We start from the raw sequence: 23,327 nt of genomic DNA, 5'->3' as shown, positions 1-23,327 counted from the left end.
CTACAAAACAATGGCCAAACCTACACTATTATATTGAAGTGAGACTGGACCTTCGGAGAAAGAGATATACAGAGAATTCAGACAGCAGAAATGAATTTCCTTAGGAAAAAAACAGAAAAACTTGCCCTATTAGATAAAAAAAAAAGAAATAATTAAAAATCTTAAAATCAATTCCATAACAGATTAAATATAGGAAAAGCTGGCTAGACCATATAGCAAGAATGCAGAGAGAAAGATCTTAACACAGGAATAGGGGACGACCAAAAAGAAGAAGATGGACTGAGTCTAGAACAGGCCACGTGACCTAGAACCTGGATAGGAAGACGACGACAAAGGAAAGAAAACATTGGATTTTCAGCAGAAACGAGAAATTATTCAGGTCTATACAGTGCTTCTTTAATTACAATATGAAGTTTCCGCATTTCATACTTTTGCCTTCTTTCTCGCAGCGAATCCAAGCGTGAGTTCATCGTTTGTTTTACCAGCTATAACAATAATCATTCTGTCTCCATGATGCCCTGTGGTTCCCGCCCACGAAAGAATTTTTGTGACTTTATTTATTTTACATAGTCCATAAATCCTGCTCTAGAGACCAAACATGGTACGTTTTCAAGCCACTTCAGGCCTCCAATAAGCAGGGCAGTGGTCTCACAAATTCATCAAAAGTTTGTAATGCAGTCTTTCGTATAGTCAGATGAGGCCTGTATAATGGTGGTTCTTCCTCTATGACTGGAGTCAAAAATCGACTATTTCCAATCGAAGGATATCAATGCTACCAACTGCGTTATCGTGACGATCCAGAGAATTTAAGATTCGTATGTTCACTAAAAGGTGTACCATCTGGATGGGAGACTGGGTGGATGGGTGGTAGGTGAAAAGGTAGAGAAGGGAATAACAGGAAGATATGGCCTTGGGAAAAGGAATGAGAGAGGTGAAAGACTTATAGAGTTTTGTAAAAGACACAAACTAATCATTGGTAATACTTGGTTTAAACTTCCAAAGAGAAGCAAATATACATGGAAAATGCCAGGTGATATCGCAAGATACCAGATTGATTATATGTTAATACAAAACAGGTACAGAAACAGTGTAAAAAGGATATCAACATATCCACGAGCTGATATTGACTCAGACTATAATTTGCTTGTCATGGAATTAAGAATACGATAAAAGAAAATAAACAAAAGTAAAATCAAGAAAAGGTTTAACCTAGAAAAACTCAAAGGAAATGCAGGTAGGAAATTCAGAGAAGAACTGGAAAATAAAATAAGGAACAAAGAGAATATATTTGAAGAAACTATGGATGTTAATGCAAAATGGAATCAACTGAAAAACTTAATATATGAAACAGCTGCTGAAAAGATAAGTTTTGTGGAAGGGAAAAGAATTAAAAAGCCATGGATTACAAATGAAATGATAAGAAAAATGGAAGGAAGAAGAAAATACAAAGTATTAAATAATGAACTGAGGAGAGGAATGGTTAAAAACAGAATGTGAAGAAATGGGAAAAAAGGGGGCGATATGATAAAATGTTTGAAAAAGCATAAGAAATCTGCCATTAGAAGATAAGCAAGAAAAACTGATTTATGATATTGAAATACAGGGTGAAAGATGGAAGGAATACATCGAAGAACTTTACGCCAAAAATGAAATCTCAACAGAAGAACAAGGTCCTGAAATACTAAAGGAAGGAGTAGATGGAATACCTAGAGAAATCCTAAAACAACTGGAGAACAAAGGTATAACAGAACCATGGAAACTCTGCAACCTCATTTACAAAATTAGAGTATGGCCTAAAGATTTCACAGGGAGTATTCTTATACCAATTGAAAAGAAAAGCAATCCTTCTAAGTGCAGTGACTACAAAACTATAAGCATACTCTCGCATGCCTCCAAAGTACTGCTAAGAATATTAAATCAAAGATTGTATAATAGAATGGAGTATTTTCTGGGGGATGATCAATTTGGATTAAAAAAAGACAGAGGAACCAGAGATGCAATTGGAGTAATGAGGACCATATGCGAAAGGAATAAAGAAGTTTATATATGTTTCATCGACCTTGAAAAAGCATTTGACATGATGAAATGAGAAAATCTGAGAAATATTACGCAAAATAGGTTTAGATTGGAGAGACCGAAGGTTAATAGCTGAATTATATATAACCAAACGGCTATAATAAAGACAAAAGTAGGCAAAACTAAAAAATGTGTGATTGGCAGAGGTATAAGACAGGGATACTGCCTGTCACCGACGCTCTTCAATATATTTGCAAAAGAAACGATAAAAGAAGCATCTGATAAAGAGAAAAGAGAATCACTATTGGAGGAAGAACAATACAAAATATTAGATTTGCAGATGATCAAGTAATATTAGCTAATACCGAAGATGAACTACAGCACCTAATGCAAGAAATATGGTATAAAAATTAACGCAAAGAAAACAAAAGTGATGAGAGTCTCCAGGAAACCAGGAAGTATCAAGGTGATGATGAATGGGGAAAGTGTAGAGCAAGTGAGACAATACAAATACCTTGGTAGTATAATACAAGAAAATGGAAAATGTGACATGGAAATAAAAGAAAGAATTAACAAAGGAAAATATGCCTTTTATATCAAGAAAAAATTGTTTATTAATAAAATGAATAAAAATCTAAAGAAAAGGCTTATTAAGTGCTATATTTGGAGTATGACCTTGTATGGGTCAGAAACATGGACAATTGGGAAGAAAGAAGCTAAAATGTTGGAGGCATTTGAAATGTGGTTATGGAGAAAAGAAAGTGGACTGAAAAAATCACCGATGAAGAAATATTACAAAGAGTTGAAGAAGAAAGGAATTTACTAAAGACCATAAGAAGAAAGCATAACTGGATAGGACATGTATTAAGAGGAGACAGCCTACTGAAAAGAATGATTGAAGGAAAGCGACCAAGAGGAAGGAGACGACTAATGATGCTTGATTATATAATGGGCACAAGAGGATATCAAGAAATGTAGGAGGAAGCAAGAGACAGAGTACATTGGAGGAAGAGAATCTGCTGACTTATACCATTGGACCTGTCAAGAGACAGAACACTAATGATGATGTTCACTAATCCATGGGACGTGTTACTGCAATAACACACACGAGGAGGGGGGGGTTGAAAAGTTCTGATAAAACATCTAGAACAAAAATTATATTAAAGCAACTGATATAACCCCCAAGGAAGAACATATCTCAAAAACCCTTTAACCCCATATTTCATAAAATTGTAATTATTTGTTCTTTTTCTTTCAGGATATATAAGAAAAAAGGTCGGAGGTTTTGAAGAAATTCGAAAACACAGAAGTGCGGGACGTCAAGTTTTTTGTGCTGCAAAAACAAAAGTCCGCAACTAAGATTCAGCAAACTTTAGGAAACTGTGCCAGATGGGTGGCCAAGTTTAAAACTGCCACCCATCTGGGACAACAGATGCCCCCAGGTCAGGAAGACCTTCCACAGCGATCACACATGAAATCATCGATGCAGTACATGCCATGATTCTTATTGATAGACGAACACCAGCCAAAAACATTGCAAACACTCTGGAGATATCCAAGGAACGAGTTGGGGTCATCTGGACATGCAGAAGCTCTCAGCAAAGTGCGTCCCCAAATGTGTGAATGCCGACCAAAAGAGAGAACGTGTGCTGTTTTATCAAGGGATTTTAGGTCGTTTTGAGAAATCAGGTGCAAGTTTTTTTGACTCGAATTGTGATTGTTGATGAAACATGGCTTCATCACTATGACCCAGAGACCAAACAACAGTCAATGGAATGGAGACACATCCACATGGCCAAAGAAGTTCCGAACCCAAAAGTCACCAGGGAAGGTTCTTGCGATTGTGTTTTGGGATATGGAAGGTGTGATCTTTACCAAACACCTCAAAAAAAAAAAGTGAAACTGTTACGACATCAGTTTATTCAACAGCTCTGAAAGAACTGAAGAGGGCACTGAAGGGAAAATGAGCAGAGGTGTGTTGATTCTGCTCAAACTGCTTATGGAATCCAACAGAATACACAATTTGGGCTTTCAGTGTCTGCTTCACCAACCCTATTCCCAAATTCAAAGAAATACTGAAAGGAACAAAATTTATCACAGGTGAAGTCATACGAGTATCTACTTCTGAGGACTGGTTTGTCAAACAAGGGAAAGACATTTTTTCTCAGAGGATTGCAAATGATGTAGCAGAGTTGTTGTAACAAGTGTATAACAATTCGTGGGAAATATGTAGAATAGTGTGTAAGTTACGTGGTTCTACCTCAATTCCTTTTTGGTGATTATCACAACTTTTCAGCACACCCTCGTATTTAGTTTAGTGTATTCGTGTGAATGAAATCATACTGACTTCGTCTATAAAATAAAATAGCAGGGATAGACTGCTTCATAGATGGCCTTCAAGGTTCTTAACTAGCTTCGTGGAACATAACGGAAACCAGCCGTGATTGAATCGATTGCAACACGAGACTGCACGGGTTAATTTGCATCCCGTTAGACGTGTCTGCACTTTCCTGTATAATTCGTTTTAAACCAAGCAGTTATCCACGGAGTCTTTCTAGACGCTTGACATTCGAATACCGTCAATACGGAGAACTGTCTGCGAAAATGATATTCGGAAAAAGTTTTTTTTTTTTTTTTATTACAGAATAGTTTCACTCTTCTTAAACATGTAACAAGTGACTGAGTCGGGGTTCTGGCTAACTGATTTCCATTGAGACCCAAGAAGGAAATCTTCGTGAACGGCTATACACCGATATTGCTAGATTAGTTTAGTCTGCTGGGGATAAAACAGTCCAATCCGTTGCGAACACACAATTTTCAATCTTCTTCTTCGTCATCCTGATTTAAGTATTTGTGACAAGAATGTCGAAACAGCACTAGGAAATGAAATATTTGATTACAAACTAAAAGAAATCGAACCCTTCTGTCAGAATTCAGCTTAAAAATCAGGGAAATGTGATTCTACAACGGGATGTTGATGAACAGTTCTGAGTTAGCTGTTTTCCCTCTCCTATAAACAAATAACCGGCAATGCTTAGGTCACATATGGCAATCTAAATTATGATATCCTTGATAATGTCTTTTAATATAATGTCTTCATTCACTAAGTGCTACTTTAACGTAGGCCGGTTACAGTAGCTCTGATTTTAGTAAGAGGCAGATAACAACAAACCGACCAGATTTAATCTTCAAAAGTGCCGCATAGACGCGACAGAAGATAAACTGTAAACAGAAATGTCAGCAAAGAAGGGTAGAGGTCTAGATAAGAGGTAGTATCAATCATAGTTAATAGAACGCTTTGGATTTCAAGAAAGACTACCGATTTCAACGATCTAAGTAACTGCATCTTTTGATGTGGTCCTGCACAGAGCAAGACGTTGAACAAACACTGCAAATCCACCGAAAATATCAGTAACAGGAGAACATTAAGATGAGACATTCTTCTTAACAACTCCCACTCAGTTATCATAAAGGAAACATATTAAATCATTGAATCAAGGGATATTAATAGTTCCAATGCAAGATAACGTTTATGAGAATGACTCCTTTAAGAGCAGCATCGAGTCAAATGTATTATTTACAGAAGTTAAAACCTGTAAGAGAAATATTGTTACCTGTTTAAATCCTCGATACATTAACTGCAACTCCCTTCGATTGAACTTTGTCAATTGGCATAATGTATCTATAGCTTCCGGCTTATAGTGAGAATGATCGGCATCTAAATCATCCAATTCGCTATCTGGAAAGAAAAATAAAATACTTTAAGAGAAAGTTTGAAAGAATAATAAAATTGTGGATTTGTAAAACAACTTTTAAGTTTTGCATAAAGTTTGGGATAAACCCACTTATTCTTCTGAAAATATCTGCAATAAGTGTATAGTAGAGCATTTACTAAGTGCTAGCATGTCTGAACTAAGTGGTTAAAACAAGAAACACAACTGATAATAAGTTACTGTGACAGTGTATGGTAATTTTTGTAAAGTGGTTTTAGCCACCGGAATATTGAGTCCATCACCAAGCATATGACTATGTACTATTACTTTAGGTTTTCTTATTATCTCTTGGCTCGCAATTATAAACTGAATATTTGTATAAGAGACTAAATAAACGCACGTGCATATTGCGTAATATTTTGCTGACTTTGTTTAGTGCGATTTGCATTAATACTGTCTAGAACAGTGTGGTCAATATTTTCTTAATGTTTAGGTGGGTTTCTCAAAATGACTATGTAACTATTTGGATTGCTTTTTGTCCGTCCGTACGCGTTATTCATAGACTCTCGGAGACCGATTTTAATGAAATTCGGTATTTGAGATCCAAGTTTTGACCTTGATCAGCCAAACGTTTCCATGGAAACTGATAAATATAGTGCCGTTGCTAAGGCGCTGAAAATGATACCCAAGGATCATTTTTAACGATAGTATGTTTGGAAATGACACTGTGATTTATGATGTAGTCCAGGGATTAGACATCAACTGTGGTCAATAAATACAGTTATTTCAATTTTGTTCATCCTGTTTTTATACGTTAGAAAGGCTAATGAGAGTGCCTATCAACTAGCTTCACTCTTAGAAGAGATGATAGCATTTGGGGAATTTTTCCTGCACCAGCTTTCCCTTAAGAATGTCATGGTAAAACAATGAACAACTGGAGAGATTCCTTGGTGCTTTAACAGGATAGAAACACTACAATATAAAAGCGAGGAAAAGAAATAAGACATTCAACAATATAGTCCGACCCCCCCCCATTTCTCTCCAGAAACTCGATTTTTTTTTATGTTTTTTTATTTCTTCACAACCGATTGCAGAGTGCGAGTGTGTGACACATGCATAAAAGCCTATAGCAATATGATTAACTGTATCATTTTGATATTAATTAGATCAAAAGCTAGCTTATATTAAACGCCTATAAAGAATTCTTCCTTCTTGCCGATACTGCAATTACGTTTTTTTTTTTTTTTTTTTTGTTGAAAGAAGTACAATAGCCATTGTTATTTCATGAGCCAATAGGGAAAAAGAATTGCGCCTGAAACTTGAAAAGTTACACAGTATTGCACTACTTAAAAGGAACGGACTCTACTCATACGCTATATTCACCCTTTGTTTTTAAGGATTTTAATGGTCTGATCTGGGTTGATTGTTTTCGTGACAACCACAACTCAGAGCATTTTGAAGTAATGGCAGACATCTTACCACTACGCCACGACTTGTCGCCTATTTTGTTCTTGATAACACTGTCAGGGTCCACCTTTTATAACACATTTACTTGTTACAAAGCTATATACTTACGATCCTCTTAGCCTGCCCGTGTGATCATAGTCACATAATCTAGAAACCAAACACAGAACTTTTCAAGTCACTTCACACCTACAATACTAGTGTCATCACAACGGTATCTGACAACACACTATGATACAATCATTTTCACAAGCATCCCATGCTAGAGTGGGATCCGAACTCGAGGCTATTTCGGTTTGAAGAGGAGACTTTGTCCACTCAACTATCCAGGATAGTGTTAATAGAACCAATTGTTGATATGAAAACAATGACGCACAACGTCACTTCCGTTTTAATCAAGTCAACGAAGCAAACTTATTATTATACTAATATTTATTAGTAATAAATATTCAATAAATATAAATATTGAAAGATTGTGATTAAAATAAGGCTATGAATGTTAGCAGGCTGAATGATCTATTATGAAAAGAAATCCGAGTTCGGTTTCTTTGACAGCACGTTCTTTCCCATTTTAAATTGATGATAGGCAATTGTTTACATGATATGTAAACATTTTCAAATAAAACAAGATAGTAAATCAGTTCATGAAACGTAACCATAAAAGAAAACAAATCAGCATTCAACCATATTTGGATTTGAAAAGATAGAATGGGAAAACATTTTTCCCCAAGTGAAATGAAAGTTTGCTTTCAAGATAGATGAATTCGTATTTGAGTGGGAGAGGAGATGACACAGCGAGGATATTCGAAGATTTTACGACCAGTGTTCTTATTAAATAGTGGCCAAAGGTAAAAACTTTCTTTTGATAAAAAAAAGAAAAGAAAAGTAAGAACTGACGTCTTGTCCAAGAAAGAGCATTAAACTGATATCGAACTGCACTCACTCGGCATCTCTTCTTTTTCAAGTATTTCAATGTCATTCCTACAAAATATCTCATTAAGCAACAACTCATGATTACAGGTTCAAGGATCTAGTTATATCTCTTAGTTCTTGAATTGTTTTAGAGAAATATGACTGAGATTATTTTTTATTTCATTATATATAAATCTGCGTTGTTAGACCCCCCCCCCCCACCCAATACAATTGGCATTCCTCTTCTTCAGCCATTTTCTGTCGGATGCTGGACAAAAGGCTTCTCCAAAAGGCCATCATTCAGTCCTGTCTTGAGCTTTTCTGTATCACTGTGTTTCCAATCGTTCCTTCCCGCAGCTTTCTTTCCATTCTAGTATCAAGTCTGTCCATATCTGAGTGTTACTTCTTGCAATATGACCTGCCATTTGGCTGTTATGTCTCTCACCCTAATCTGAGCTCTGACCCAGGTATTACGCTTTCATAATAATATCGAGTAATCTTTCCATTTTCCTCTGGGTAACTCAACTTGTTGGTTAATGTTTCAACCAAAAGTATACAACTGTCAAATACATTTCTTTTAAAGCAGATTAACATGTTTCCTTTGGGTGCTTCACGGTGTTTTCCAAAGGCCATTCAATCAAGTTGAATTCTACGTATAATTTCTTCTTTACAGCTACCCTCTACTATGGTCTTTTGACCTAGGTCAATATAGGCGATTACTATATCAATTTCATGGCGTTCCATTGCACTGGCTTTTTCGTGAAGTTCTGCAGCGTCTCCTAAAAGAGCAATATCATCAGCAAATTGTAGGTGATTTAGTTCTTTCCCACTTACCATAATTCCTCTGTTTTTCCAATGCAGGTTTTTAAAAATTTTTTCTAGGGCTGCTGTAAATAATTTAGGTGAAATGGAATCTTCCTGTCTAACTCCCTTTTTTATAGGAAATTTAATATCTGTTCCTGATTTTAGAGTTAATTTTTTATATATAAAGTTGACTCGGTATATCAACATGTGTTTTTATTTAAGTCCTTGATTTTTAGGGCTTCTAAAATAGCTAACGTTGAGATTGAATCAAACGCCTTTTCCAAATCAATAAATGCCACATCTAAGGGTGTTTTTTGGTATTCATTTGTGTTATTATATATATTGTATATAATCAATAATGGTATAGTGTTTTCTAAATCTTGCTTGTTCTGCAGTTTGGCAAAAAAATCTCGTCAGTTGTTAATGATTTTTGTGAAAATTTGTACATTGTTGAAAGGAGACTGATAGGACGGTAACTTTTAATGTCTTTTCTGTCTCCATTTTAAAATCTATAATAAGAACAGAATTATTCGAGTTTTTTGTATTTTATCCGAGGCAGGATGTACAAATTTTACTTCAAATAGTCATGACCGGTTGACTACCTGCTTTCAGAACGTTTTTCCAATACAAAATGGTCTTCCATTATTGGGACAATTATTAAAAATTGATTTTAGATAATAACATAAGTACAGCATACAATATCTTAATTCTCACCCTAAGACAGATATTATTTTGGTAAGTGATATGTTTTTCATAATGTCTATTCTGGAGAGTCCTCAAATATTTAAAATAATGTTACAAAAAGGAATTAAAAATATCGACTGAGCTTATCATTATTTTTTTCTTTTAGAAAAGCACAAATCACTTTATACAATAACAAGAAACGTAAACAAATCGCCTAATATTTTCAGTTTTATCTTATAAACAACTCTCTTCAGATACGCCACAACCCCCCCCCCCCCAAGTTGTTTGGAAATCATTTCATAGGTCATATAAAAGATGGTCTTCTTAAGATGAATCTTCTATTGTCGGTCACACGTGGAAGCTCAATAATAATAAAAAAAAATCAGGGACAAAATAAGAACATCTTTCATACACGGGAACAAAAAAAAAAAAAAGGCTTGGAAAGAAAAGAAATCATACAAAAGGACATCCACGCTAACGTTAAGTAGAAAGAATGATTTCGACATGAAAAGAGAAGAGGCCAAACGATAGAAATCATACCCGCGCGAGACCGACTGCCAGCGTCCAGCAACAATGTGAAGAGAGCAATCACTAAACACAAGCCCAGTCTGTTGCGTTTATTTACTTAGAGTCATCAAAACGCTGATTTGGCAATACAACTACTGTCTCAAGGTTACCTTGGCAACAGTGCAAGTCTGACAAGGAGTTCGTTTTATGCGTTTCAATGAGGTAAACAAGCGAGATGGTTTAGCTGTAATTGCATTGAGAATCGCGTAAAGAAGTGTCTTAATTAAAAGTGGCAAATGGAAGGGCACGTGAAACCAACAAAGAAAACACTTACAATGAAACAAAGTGATGTTGCTGTTACTATGGTAACAGAGGTACGAACTAGGAAAAAAAAATCTCCAAGAATTTTTTTTTCTGTAAAATGACAAGTGAACAGTAGGGGGCGTTGTAACAATGAGATTAGAGATACGTCGTTTGCAACTTGTGTTATTTGTTTTTCTTGATGCACAATCCATTGTTGTACCGACATATCTCTAATCACATTGTTACAACGCCCCCTACTGTTCACTTGACTTCATTCATATGTAGTAAAAGTGATTGAACATTGTTTATATAGACGATTCTGGAATAAATGAAGTGGTTTTGGGACATCATTTTAGAACGGAGTTTTTGTATTTTAATTAAGCAAAGCTAAGATGGAGAAAATAATTTTTTTTTAACTAGGTTAAAGACAATAGAAAATATGTCAGAGAAAAATGATTGATGGCGTTCTTAATAAAGTGAAAATAGCAACGGTGTTGAGTGTTAAAAAAAAAAAAAACTCGACAACGTCAAATGGAGTGGGGGTTTAGGAAATTTTCACTAAATGACAGACCTCCACCTAGGACAGAAGCCCACACCTATTATCTAATTCCTATATACTAAAATATTTCCTCTTGGCAATGTAATATTTAATGATAGTATTGAGCTGCCGAGAATGAAAGCTACTCCTGACCACCTGGTATACGTCAGCAGAATCCAAACATAACTTCACCTACGCGGTAAAGTAGACGAATCTATTTTATTATGTGGAGAATTAAATGTTAGTCTGTAACATACGAACCCCAATACCGGTTTAGACATATAACCAGATATACAGACGACGAAGTGTGACAGTCATAGCATTATATAACTTTCTTATATAAATATAAGATATGAGTTTTTTCTCAAAACGTAAGCTCTTTCTAGATGTTAGTATGGCTTTTAATAAGTGTAACCATACCTACTAGGGACCAAATCACGAACTGGATTACTTGACATTATAGCAATTACTGAACATAAAACGTGTCTCATTCAGTTTATCGTGTAAAGTATCACGTGTTCGTATTGCCACAGCACAAACATCTAACGGGATTATGGACATAAACGAGGAGAACGCAACTGCAGATATCGGCTAATGTATCCCTCATAATGTTACTGACAGATGGCGGTGACACGTATGTCAACCATTGGATCAACTGGCTGCCCTTTTAGATGTTCTCTTCAGATAAGGGTGGGTTATAACAAGCTTTTATTAGATGCATGGAGGAGTTAACAAACGGGAAAAAAAAGTATAGAGAACAATTACTTCTCCGGTAAATATGATTTGTTAACTAATCTCGTATCGTTCTTTATTATTTTGCGTTTAATGAGTTAAAGTTTAGCACTCTTTATATTACCAAGAAACTGCACGTGATGCAGTTTCTTGGTAATCTAAAGTTCAATCAAACCAAGTTATGTGAAATTAGATTTTTATAAGAGAGTGAAGATTTTTCAAGGCAATAGCTGTGCATCCTAAGACGAAACTTAAACAAAACAAGAAAATTAACATTAAATGAAATCTTTTATCTACTGAGCTTCATTTATATCTTGTATCAGGGTTATCTTCAGTAGTCACTAACGTAATTGGATTCCATTTGCCTTGGTAACGCTCTTCCATGACAACATTCTTTGTAACTTGCATCACATGCATAGCGACTGGCCTTCGTGCATTGGCATACATGTACGAAAATTTCAATAACAGAAGAGAATTGCAGAACAACAGAATATGAAATATCGATATATGAGATTTAACATCCTTTCACCCCCACTCCCCCTAAATTCACAAAATTTTCGATACTCTGACCATAACTTAAATATCAACTGAGTTGTGGTAAGCTGATTTTTTTTTTATTTTAAATAAAATGTTTTGGCTAGATGGGTGAAGCAAAAAATGCTTTTAATATTCCCTGTTATCTGTAAAAAAAATGTATGGATAGAGTAATATAGTGCTATAAGCTCTGATCATGGCAGAAGGGTAACAGCAATATAAGCTCTGATCATGGCAGAAGGGTAACAGCAATAGCCGAATCTCAGTTAAAACTTCATTGGCTGCAGCTAAATTTTTTTAACCGCTTCTAATATTGTAATACGATGTGAAAAATTTAAAGGTGTATTTCATTTTTTAAAAATATAAATATTTTAAGAAACCTGAAATTTTTTCTAAATGTTTTAATTATAATATGTTACATTATTATTTATAATAAAAATTGATAATTTATTTTTTTACTTCTTATAAAAATAGTACATACATACAAACATAGCTCATGGCAAAAATACGATGGTAAAAAAGAGAATCATGATGTTATTATATATTAACAGAATTGAAGAATTTGAAATATTTTAAGTTAAAACTTTGAAGGAAAACATAGATCTAATCCAAAAAGTTGGAAAATTAAAATAAGAGTTAAAAGTAAAAGTCTTAATATGTTATAATAAGGAAAAGAAACATATACATCATTATAAATTCAGATCTAAGTTCGTAATCCAGGTCACAGCTTCAGGAGCCGCTTGTAAAAAGTCATTCTGATAAGCACGGAAGATGCATTCTGTTAAAATATGTTGCATAGTCTGTCGTGGAGCACCGCAGTCACATTCTGGAGATGTTTGTCTGTTCCATTTATAGAGAGTATCTCCACATAGGCCATGATTTGTCCGAATTCTATTTAGTACCGTCCATATTTTGCGAGGTAGATCTGATCCTGTGATGATTTGATCACCTTTAAAGATGTTATGCAAATGTTCTTTCGTATTTTTCTTCCCACTTTGATAAAAGATTAAACTTATTTAGCACTAGTTCTTCTGCTGCTCGTAGTGACGGATGGCGAGATTTTAATCTATTGACGTTAAGAGTTGGGAGATCCTGATGAACAGGTAGGTTCGGATTACCAGCAATTTTTTGGAATTCAATCTACGTAGTTCTGTAGGAATAATGCCTGCTAAAAGAGGTAACCAATAATGTTGGGGTCGATCTAATAGAGCCTGTAATTAATCTTAAGGTATTGTTCAATTGAGAATTGATAATCCTTGTGTGAGGACTATTTAGCCACACAGGAGCACAATATTCAGCACTTGAGAATACCAAAGCAAGGGCTGTTGTCCGAAGAGTAGAGGCTCTAGAACCCCAGGTAGTGCCACAGAGTCTCTGCATGCTAAGTTTGAAAGATGTTGCCTGAAAGTGAGAGAACGGTCAAGTGTAACCTCCAAGTACTTAGGGAATGTATTATATGGAAGTATAGTGTTGTTCAATTCAATTTTTAGTTTCACATTTGCCAAGTTATTATTTAGATGAAAACAAGATATTACCGTTTTGCTTCTATTTAAACAGAGTCTCCATCTTTTAAAATATTCATCCAGAATAGTTAAGTCAGCTTTTAGAATTTCTTCTGTACGATTTATGTTGTGTAGTTATTGCTATATCGTCGGCATAACAAAATATCCTTGACGTAGTGAAGGGAAGATCAGATATATACAGATAGAATAATAACGGAGATAAAACTGATCCCCGTGGCAGTCCATTATTTAACTTCCTTTCGCCGCTGCTAGTTTTATTACCTATAGTCACTATAAATCTTCTATCTCTTAGCACATTGTTAATAATATGGACTATTGTTTTATATGGGATAATTTTATATAATTTATATAGAAGGCCTTGTCTGGAGACAGTGTCAAAGGCTGCTGATAAAATAAATACTGATGTTTTTAAACCTTTTTGAAAACCATCTTCTATGTGAATTACTAAAGAGAGAACCTGGTCACAATACCCACGATTTGGTCTGAAGCCAGCTTGTTCTATTATGACATATTTAAAAAATAGTGGAGCTTATTCTATTATAAATAAGTCTTTCAAAGAGTTTATAACAACAACTGAGGAGAGTAATAGGTCGGTAACTTTTCAGTTTATGATTAGGCTTATCAGGCTTTAAAATTGAAAGTACTTTTGCTTTTTTAAAAATAGTAGGAAGTTTACCTGTGGTAAGAATGTCAGTATAGAACTTTGTTAACGTTAATCTTGCATTTCTTCCTAGATTAATCAAAAATTCTGGATGAATGTTATCAAAACCAGGAGCCTTACCAGGCTTTAATTCCTTTAAGGCTGCTTCAACTTCTTGCTGCGTAAAAGGGTGTGCAAAATTTTAAGTTATAGGTGAAGACTTGCTAAATTCTTTTAATTTTCTCTTTATATATCTTGTATGCTTTTTTATTGATTGGGATACGTGATATATTAACAATATGTATAGCTAGTTGATCTGGGGTGATTCTTGGTTGTTCTTTAATCAAAGGAGCACTACCACTTAGTTTCCTAAGGCTCCAAGCTTTAAGGCTGGAATGAGTAAAGTCTATACCTTCAACTATTTACCCAAGTTTTCTAGGAGTTCGTCTGCTGTTTTTGGGTCATTGTTTATCTGATATTCATTATAAAGTAATTCACATTCTTCGCTCTAACCATGTATATAGTTATGTCTAATACCTAGGAATACTTTTCTTGGCAGGACTACACCTATAAATCGATGAAAATTACTACTTATTGGAGATATCCAGCGAATACATTTGTGTATTTATTAATCAGCCTTTTTAAAATTCCAGCATGGGATAGGTTTTGATCTTACAAATGGAATGGAAATGTCAATTAATACCGGTCTATGTTGACTATGAGGAAAGTCAGTTAAGCCCCTTCTCAGATTTTGCATAGGGTGAACTATAAAAATAGTATAAGGATGTCACGACAGCCTCCAAACACTCAATTTTTATATAAATAAATTATATTATAATAATAGCCTTAACAAATAAAAATAACGCTCCCTACTTATAATTTTTTTACTAATTGGAAACAATATTCCACAGCTCCCCACCTCCTTGTCAACTCCAGAGCATCCTTAGCTCAGCTAGTATCGATAATGTCTCTCCAAAGAAAAGACAATATATCTGAACGAAGATGGTTATCCCGGAGCTTAATGATATATATATATATATATATATATATATATATATTAAATTCAACGTTATAACAATAATGGAATGGAAAGACTAGTGTTTACATTAAGTTCTGACCATTTCTCCAGTGCGAATATTAGGTGCTCGTTTTTACAACACAAAGCGAATTATTCTGTCAATTCAAGTAATAATGGCTGGCTTCATCGGAAACACACGATGTTCTAGTTTTCGCGAACTTGGTTTAAGTAGAATGTGGAGGCTATTAGCAGCGGGCGTGACTTGTTTGCCGATAAGATACTTTACATTAAACCTCTGATAAAATGGGTATTTCCATCTCTCGGTATCATATAAAACTTATACACGCAGCAGGGAAGATAGAGTGGATTCAAGAGAAATTCAATATTTTATACGTTGTAAAAGAACTATTGTAGCTGTTTCTTAAATATTATCCATTGGCACAACCCATGACGCATGTTTTCTTTTTTCCCATACACAGGAAGAGGCATTTATTAATCCTAGTTTTCAACTTTCAAATGATGTTTTAGTACTGCTATTTTAAAGAAAAATCTCTTCTCCTTACATCATCGCGTTAGCAAGAATATTGATATTTGAAAAAAAAGCACTTAAAAAGTGCTGACGAACTTCAAGGGCATCCCAGATGCTTTTCTTTTTAAAATTTTCCATCCAATTTTTATAGTTTTCCAAAAAAAAAAAAAAATCTTGTTCATATACAAGGTTTTTTAGGGGAGGGGACAACATTTCAGCACACGCACCATTGTATTCCAAAAACGAATCTAGAATACCCCGTGCGGTCGCATATAACTTCGCTTTTAGGATCTAGATTTTACTCTAGATCCTAAATATTGTCTTGTCATCTACATTTTGGATATAATCACATTATTTTTATTAGTAAAAACAATACATTTGTAATAAAACCTTACGTAAGCAAAATTGTTCTAGGGTTCAATTGTTGTGATATGATTGACGTCACAATACAAGAATGCGATTTTTTTTATGATCGTCTGTAATCTTAATAGTCATTTCATTGTTTTAATAATTATTTTTCCCATTCTGACAAGTGTCACAAATAAATTAATAATCAGAACTATGATGTCTGGGATAATCGTATATTTCCAGCTTTTATATCTCTACTATTTAAAAAACGTTTTTTTTTTAATATTGTGGATATCTGAACTAAGTTTTATATAAGTATACATTAAGGAAATTGCAAATATACAAAAAAAAAGGACTTGTCCTAAAATGTACCATTTAGTGGCAAAAAGAAGGAAAAACAAATATACCTCTTCATAAAATTTTAAGCTAAACATGAGTCCACGAGATTATAAAGGCATTTTAACTTTTGATAGTTGCTGGATTTTTACCAAAGTTCCTCCACCAGATAGAATGCATTGAATTAGGCGAATAAGTTGCTGACATTACAATAATTTTTGCGAAAACAACGGAAAAATCAGCAATCGAAAATTCATCTGTCAAAGTTGTAAACAGTGCTATGTAAAGAATTAAACGAGCCTGCTAAGCAAATTAATTATACTAAGACAAGAAATTATATTCTTGTTTTAATCCTCAAGAGTAAATAAAGTTTTTTCGTCGCGAAGATACTTGTATACTCCGGTCTCTTTTTACGAGTATCTTTTTTATGCGGTGCATAACTTCAAAACTTATGTACCGTTGTACATAATGAACAGCGTGTTGCAGCACATTCTAGCGTCACGTGTAAGCAGTGAGTGTCCGTCAAATTTAATTTTGCATGTGAATAAGTAAAAGGCAAAGATCTAAAACAGGTACCGGTACACTGGATGGCTGGTTCAATAATTGCTTTGTGCCAGAAGTGGAAACATATATATGAAGTAAAAAGCTCTCGATTTTAAAGTTTTATTAATGGTTGACAATGCACCAAGTCATCCGCATTTAGAACATCCAAATGTGCAGGTCGTGTTTTTTTCCCACCCAATACAACAAGCATTATTCAGCCATTAGATCAAGGCATAATTGCTACTTTTAAAAAATATTACGTTAAACACAGTTTTCAATTTATATTGGATAAACTAGAAAATGAATCATTAACAGTAACTGACGTTTGGAAAAAAATTCTATTTTGGACTGCTTAAATCATGTTGCATCTGCTATCGCTGCAATAAGACCACAAACTTTAAATGCCTGCTGGAAAGCAGCTTGACTTGGATGTGTTGCAAACATTGCAACTAGCCAAACATCTACATTATCAGCTGAAATCATTATTTTGGCACAGGAAATTGGTGGAGAAGGTTTTGATACATTTAGCCAGAATGATGTAGACGAATTGCTTGTGGATGATGCCTTAAGTGATGAGGATATTATTGGATATTAATTAACTTTAGATATCGTCAAATCCAGAAAAAAACGATAGTGAAGCGGAAGAAAAACCTGTCTTCTTCACTGCAAATATATTTCGAGAAGGTCTTGAACTATGCAATAAATTTAAAAATCATTTTCTTGTTAATAACACAAATTCTGAACGAGCCTTTAAATTCCAACGTGAGCTGAAGAACTGTATGTCTGGATATCGCGAGCTGTATAAAAAATTAGTAAAATCGCAAAGTTTAATCACTGATTACATTGTCAGAAAAAAAAAAGTAGCACAGAACGAGGGTGAAGCTAATTCTCTTTGTGAAGAACCATTGCCTTTACCATACAGATCTGATACGCTGACTATCTCTTCTGGTGATGAAAGTGATTTCGCAAACGTTGCCGAATATGGTCTAATAGCGACGATAAATGAAAAAAAAAAATACGACTTTTCAATAAAATTAAATGAATAAAGCTTTAAAACAAACTTAGGCATTCTTATTTTCCTGAATTTTTATAAACTCTTATGTGATTTTAGGTTTATTTTAATTCATTGCTTCGGTTTTATGCGGTTTTACAAAGTATGGAACGTATCCCTAATTTTTCAACGCAAGTTAGGTCTTTTTTTATGCAGTTTTCTGTGGAACGTATCTACCGCATAAAAAGAGACCCGACTGTATATATATGGAGGCAGAGAGTTTCGCTACCCAGGCAGATAATCACAAAGATATCTTTGTTCTGTGTAATCTTTTCCGATCACTCAACGTTTATATCTTTAGCATTTTTTAGGGAATTAGCTCTTCTAGAAGCACTAAGATTTGACTGTAAACAATGTATATAACATACATAATATATATTATACTATTATATTATATTTAAATAGTCCTTATAAGGACTGGTTTAAAGGGGCGAAGCAAGAATGCTTTTCATCTTCCCCGTTATCTGTAGAGGACAGTGTAGGAATAAGGTGTTATTGAGCTATTAAATTAAAACTCTGATCATGGCAGGAGGGTAACAGCAGTAGCCAAGCCTCAGTTAGAACTTCATTAGCTACAGCATTGCCATCCATTACCCTCCCAGGGTTTTTTCCCTTTTGACTATTATATTATATTATACTAGATATAATGCATTTCATATTTTCTGTATATAAATAAAAGAAAGGCTTACATAAATATATTAAAATGTTACAATATTATTAAAATTTTAGGAATTTTTTCCGATTATTTATAGAGTAAATTATACTTGACATAAAATTATATCCTTATTTTAATCTTTTACTCAAGTATAAGGAAATAAAATTTGCGCGTGATGTATCTTCAACTAGGTTAATTGTAAAGTATTATATTCTTGTTGTACAACTTTCCCTAAGCATTATAGGAATGTTTACGTTGTAGTGTATCAACAGTCCTGAGTTCGACACTTTCTTGAAAGTCCCCCCCCCCACCCAAAGAATTCCTTTTTTATGAGAAAACCGATTTAAACAACAATTTAAATGATAATTGATATGATTCAAGTGATGAAATTTTATCATTTCGCTTGGACCATTTCAATAAACAAAATTATGTGATACAGATGCGCAAAATGGACCTCGTCGTTAAAATAATGAATGACGTCATTACACATTTTTTATGATTGACTTTAATCATTTCCTTATTTGATTCCCATTTCCTGCGAAATAATGGATTTTATGATGTCAATATGAAGAATCATCGTTAAATTATCTATCCTTCAGAGCATCTTTGTTTCATAAATATTTACATAAATTACAACATCAAATATTTAAATTTAATGCTTAGAATTCCATTTAAATATTTTCAGAAATTTGATGTGAGTTTTACAAAGGAAAATCTTTTGTCTACGAAGTCTTTCGTACTTCGCAATTATATTTACTTGTAATATAATATTTCAAAAGGGATATTAAGGTGTTTTATTTAGTTATTTGCTAACATGGTCTGAAAACAACGATTATTTAAAGCATCAACATACCTTCCAATTCGCCAAAGGCAAAAACATAGGCAGCACTAAATACCAGCAATCACTAATATTTTCAATAACGCAAAGTTGAAATATTACAAAACAAGAAGTGATTTAAAGAAAGGAAAGGATGCAAATTCATATCTGTGCTTTGACATACATGAATATTAAAAACAAAAGAATAAATTATACTTCACCAGCCAAATCATTTATGGTTTCAACTATAGTTATGACAGCAAGAAACAGTGGATATGGCTTCCTCTTTTTCAGACAATAAATATGAGTTAAAAAAAAAGAGAAAAATAAATTATCCGGTTTCATACAGAAGTAGCCGTGTATTTTTTTAATAATTAAAAATAAAGAAGCCTTCTTTCTATAGCAGGGGTGTTCAAACCGTCGATCGCGGAGCGATTTTTGGTCGATCTCTTGTGAATTCCTCCTAACTTACAAATTTAATTAAAACTAAAAACATAATATTTTATTTATCATTATTTTGTATTATTTTTAATTCGCTTTAAGTGTATTGCTATTGTTTATTTATTTTTCGTTAAATTGTCAAATCAGTAATTTTCTTTTAAGTCCGGGTAAATGAATTAATTTGGATCAGTGGAAGTCAAACAGCGAGCAGAGTGAATACGATTATAAGCAAAGTGTAAAAACTCAATTGTAGCTTAGATATTAAATATTCCAAAGCACATTACATCGATTAAGTCCCATGTGAATATTGTAAAAAAAATAAACTTTGTTTGTCTCGGTATAGTTTGTATTAGATGTTTATGTAAATAATTCTTTTGAAGCTAACTGTATATACTTCTTTAATAAGAATATGTTGTCATCATCATCAAAATCCTACCATGTACCCTCAAGGGGTGTTGTACAGGATATGATAGTACTACATGAAAAAAATTACATCATTACTACCTATCTATAATTTTCCTCCAAATCAGTCTGTTACTTGTCAAGACTCCAACATTATCAGATCTTATATTTCTATCGTCTAAGACACTCTGTACCGTATCAATCCACCTATATCTTGGTCTTCCTCTGGGTCGTTTTCCTGCCAACCTGGCAGAGAACACTTGTTTTGCTAATCTTTCCTCTCCCATTCTATTTAAGTGACCATACCACCTGAGATTGGCTCTGCTAACGCATTCCTGGATGTTGACAATGTCAAGTTCTTTGCTAATATCCTCGTTTTTAATATGATATTGCCATTGATGCCATCTGTTCACGCCTATAATCTTTCTCAGGACTCTCATATCTGCCGTCTCTAGTCTTTGGTCAAGTGTTTTACTTCTAACCCATCTCTCAGATCCATAAGTTAAAACTGATTTGAACACTGTCTTGTGTACAGCTAATTTAGTGTTCCGACTAATTTCTCTCTTATTCCATATGAATTTATTCAATTGACTTCCCATCATACCAGCTTTGCTGATTCTGTTGTCGATTTCTATATTTAATTTACCATCTTCAGTAAAAATCGTGCCTAAGTAGTTGAAATGTTTCACTTGTTCCACAGGTTCTCCATTCACAACACAGTTGATATTTTCATTGTCTTTGTCTTTTTATTGCTGACATTCATACCATATCTATTACAACAGCTATTCAATTTAGTCAGAAAATCTTGCAGACTTGTAGCGGATTTATTTAGAAGTATAACATCATCCGCATAAAGCAAAGAGCTGACATTAATATCTCCAATTTTGATATCATGTTTAATACCACTTTCCTTCATAATGTGATCCATATAGATAATGAATAACAGAGGGAATAATGTATCCTTGTCTGACACCAGATTTAGCATTAAACCATCTTCCTGTACTTCCTTCAATTCTAACTGCTGACTTACAACTCAAATAAAGACTAAGTATTGCTTGATATAATGCCCCATTGACACCATATAACTGCAGCGTATTGAATAGCTTCTCTCTTGGCACCTTGTCATATGCCTTTTCCAAATCGACAAAACTTAAGTACAGACCTTTGTTATATTCCCATGCTTTCTCAACTATTTGTCGTAAAGTGAAGATCTGATCCTGACAGCCTCTATTTGGCCTGAATCCAACTTGTTCTTCACCAAGCTTTTCTTCCACAATTCTTCTCAACCGTTTCTCAAGTATACTTGCATAGATCTTGCCAGGAACAGTAGGGAAATACCTCTGTAATTTTCACATTCAGTTTTATTTCCGTTTTTATATATGGGTACTATGAGAGCTCTACTCCAATCATTGGAAATTCGTCCCTCTGTCCAGGCTTTCTGAACTATGCAGTGCAGCCACTGTAAGACTCTTATACCACCATACTTCAGCATTTCTGGTCGAATATCATCTACTCCTGCTGCCTTTCCACATTTCAAGCCTTTGATGGCTTTTTCTTCTTCAAGTATGGATATATGTATTCCTGACTGCATGCCTGGTCAGTGTTTTTTACCACTGTGCTGTCATCACTGCTTGTTTCATTTAGCAGTTTTTAAAAGTAATTACTCCATACTTCAAGGATATCTTTTTTTCCCGTTTTCATGTCTCCTTTATAGCACACTTCAACAACCTCCAGAATATTTTGCCACCGTCTTGATATTTATTTTCTATATTCTTGCCAAAGTCCTCCCATGACTTTGGTTTAGCTAGTGTTACACAGTGTTTAGCTTTCTTACATTGGTCTCTATATTCTCTAAGAACACAAGCTGACTTCTTTGCCAGGAACGTTTGATATCCTTTCTTCTTTTCCTTCACTGCCTCTTTAACTTCCTATGTCCATCATGGAGTCCTGATTTTTCTATCCTTGCAGACAACTTCACTACATGCCTCTCTAGCTGAATCAATCAGGGCTTTCTTCAAGGCTTTCCACTGAATCTCCAAGGTTTGGTTCCTGTTCTCAAACTCTTTCATTTTTTCTTCAATAATCTTTGTGTATTTTAGTCTACAGTTCACATCTGAGAGCTGCTTAACTTTCATTCGCTGTAAAACTTTCTTACGTGTTATTCTTTTCAATATTAAATTCAATTTTATCCTGCTCAAGACTAAATAGTGATCACTTCCAATTTCAAATCCTCTGTACACTCTGGTGTCCTGCACCAGGGAGAAAAATCACTATCAACAATAACGTAGTCAATGAGACTTTTCTTATTCCTAGCCTCTTCTCTCCATGTGAATTTGTGCACATTTTTATGTTGGAACATGGTGTTAGTAATAACCAGTCCATGTCCTGAGCAGAAATCCAACAGGTATTTGCCATTATTATTAGCTTTGCTCTTTTCCCAAAATATTTTTGTATGTCTGACAATCATTTCCTACTCTGCTATTCAGATCCCCAACAAGGACCAACTTTACCTTTTTTCATTGTGTCAGTTGCTTTTTCTAAAGCATCAAAAAAGTCCTCCACTTCTACCTTAGTAGAACCTTCTGTGGGACCATAGGCACAAATAAGTCTCATTGTCCAGTTCCCCATTCTCATATTTGCCCACATTACTCTACTTGAGACTGACTGCCATTCAAGAAGATTAGCCTCGTATTTTGTGTTGAATACTATGGCTACTCCTTCTTTTCCTTGATTGTCATTGCCTGAATATAACATTTTGTATTTATTGCTCAGAAAGATCTCACCAGTTTTGGTCTTTTTTGTTTCAGTCACCCCTAT

The 23,327-nt window shown here is 34.3% G+C and overlaps 1 protein-coding gene across 1 annotated transcript in view; it reads right to left on the bottom strand.

Moving 5' to 3' along the window:
- The window catches only part of LOC150106434 (A-type potassium channel modulatory protein KCNIP1-like), a 304,981-nt gene that overhangs the window by 35,328 nt on the left and 246,326 nt on the right, over positions 1-23,327 (bottom strand). The window contains exon 4 of the mRNA XM_090392444.1: positions 5,631-5,755. Coding sequence (XP_090248570.1) covers positions 5,631-5,755 — 125 coding nt within the window. The remainder of the gene's footprint in view (positions 1-5,630; positions 5,756-23,327) is intronic.

Source organism: Typopeltis vanoorti, chromosome 5, assembly GCF_054136105.1.
Source record: "Typopeltis vanoorti isolate ZY-2024b chromosome 5, IOZ_Tvanoo_1.0, whole genome shotgun sequence".
NCBI lineage: Eukaryota > Metazoa > Arthropoda > Arachnida > Uropygi > Thelyphonidae > Typopeltis > Typopeltis vanoorti.
Note: the sequence above shows the minus strand (reverse complement) of the source record. Positions and strands in the feature narration are given on the sequence as shown.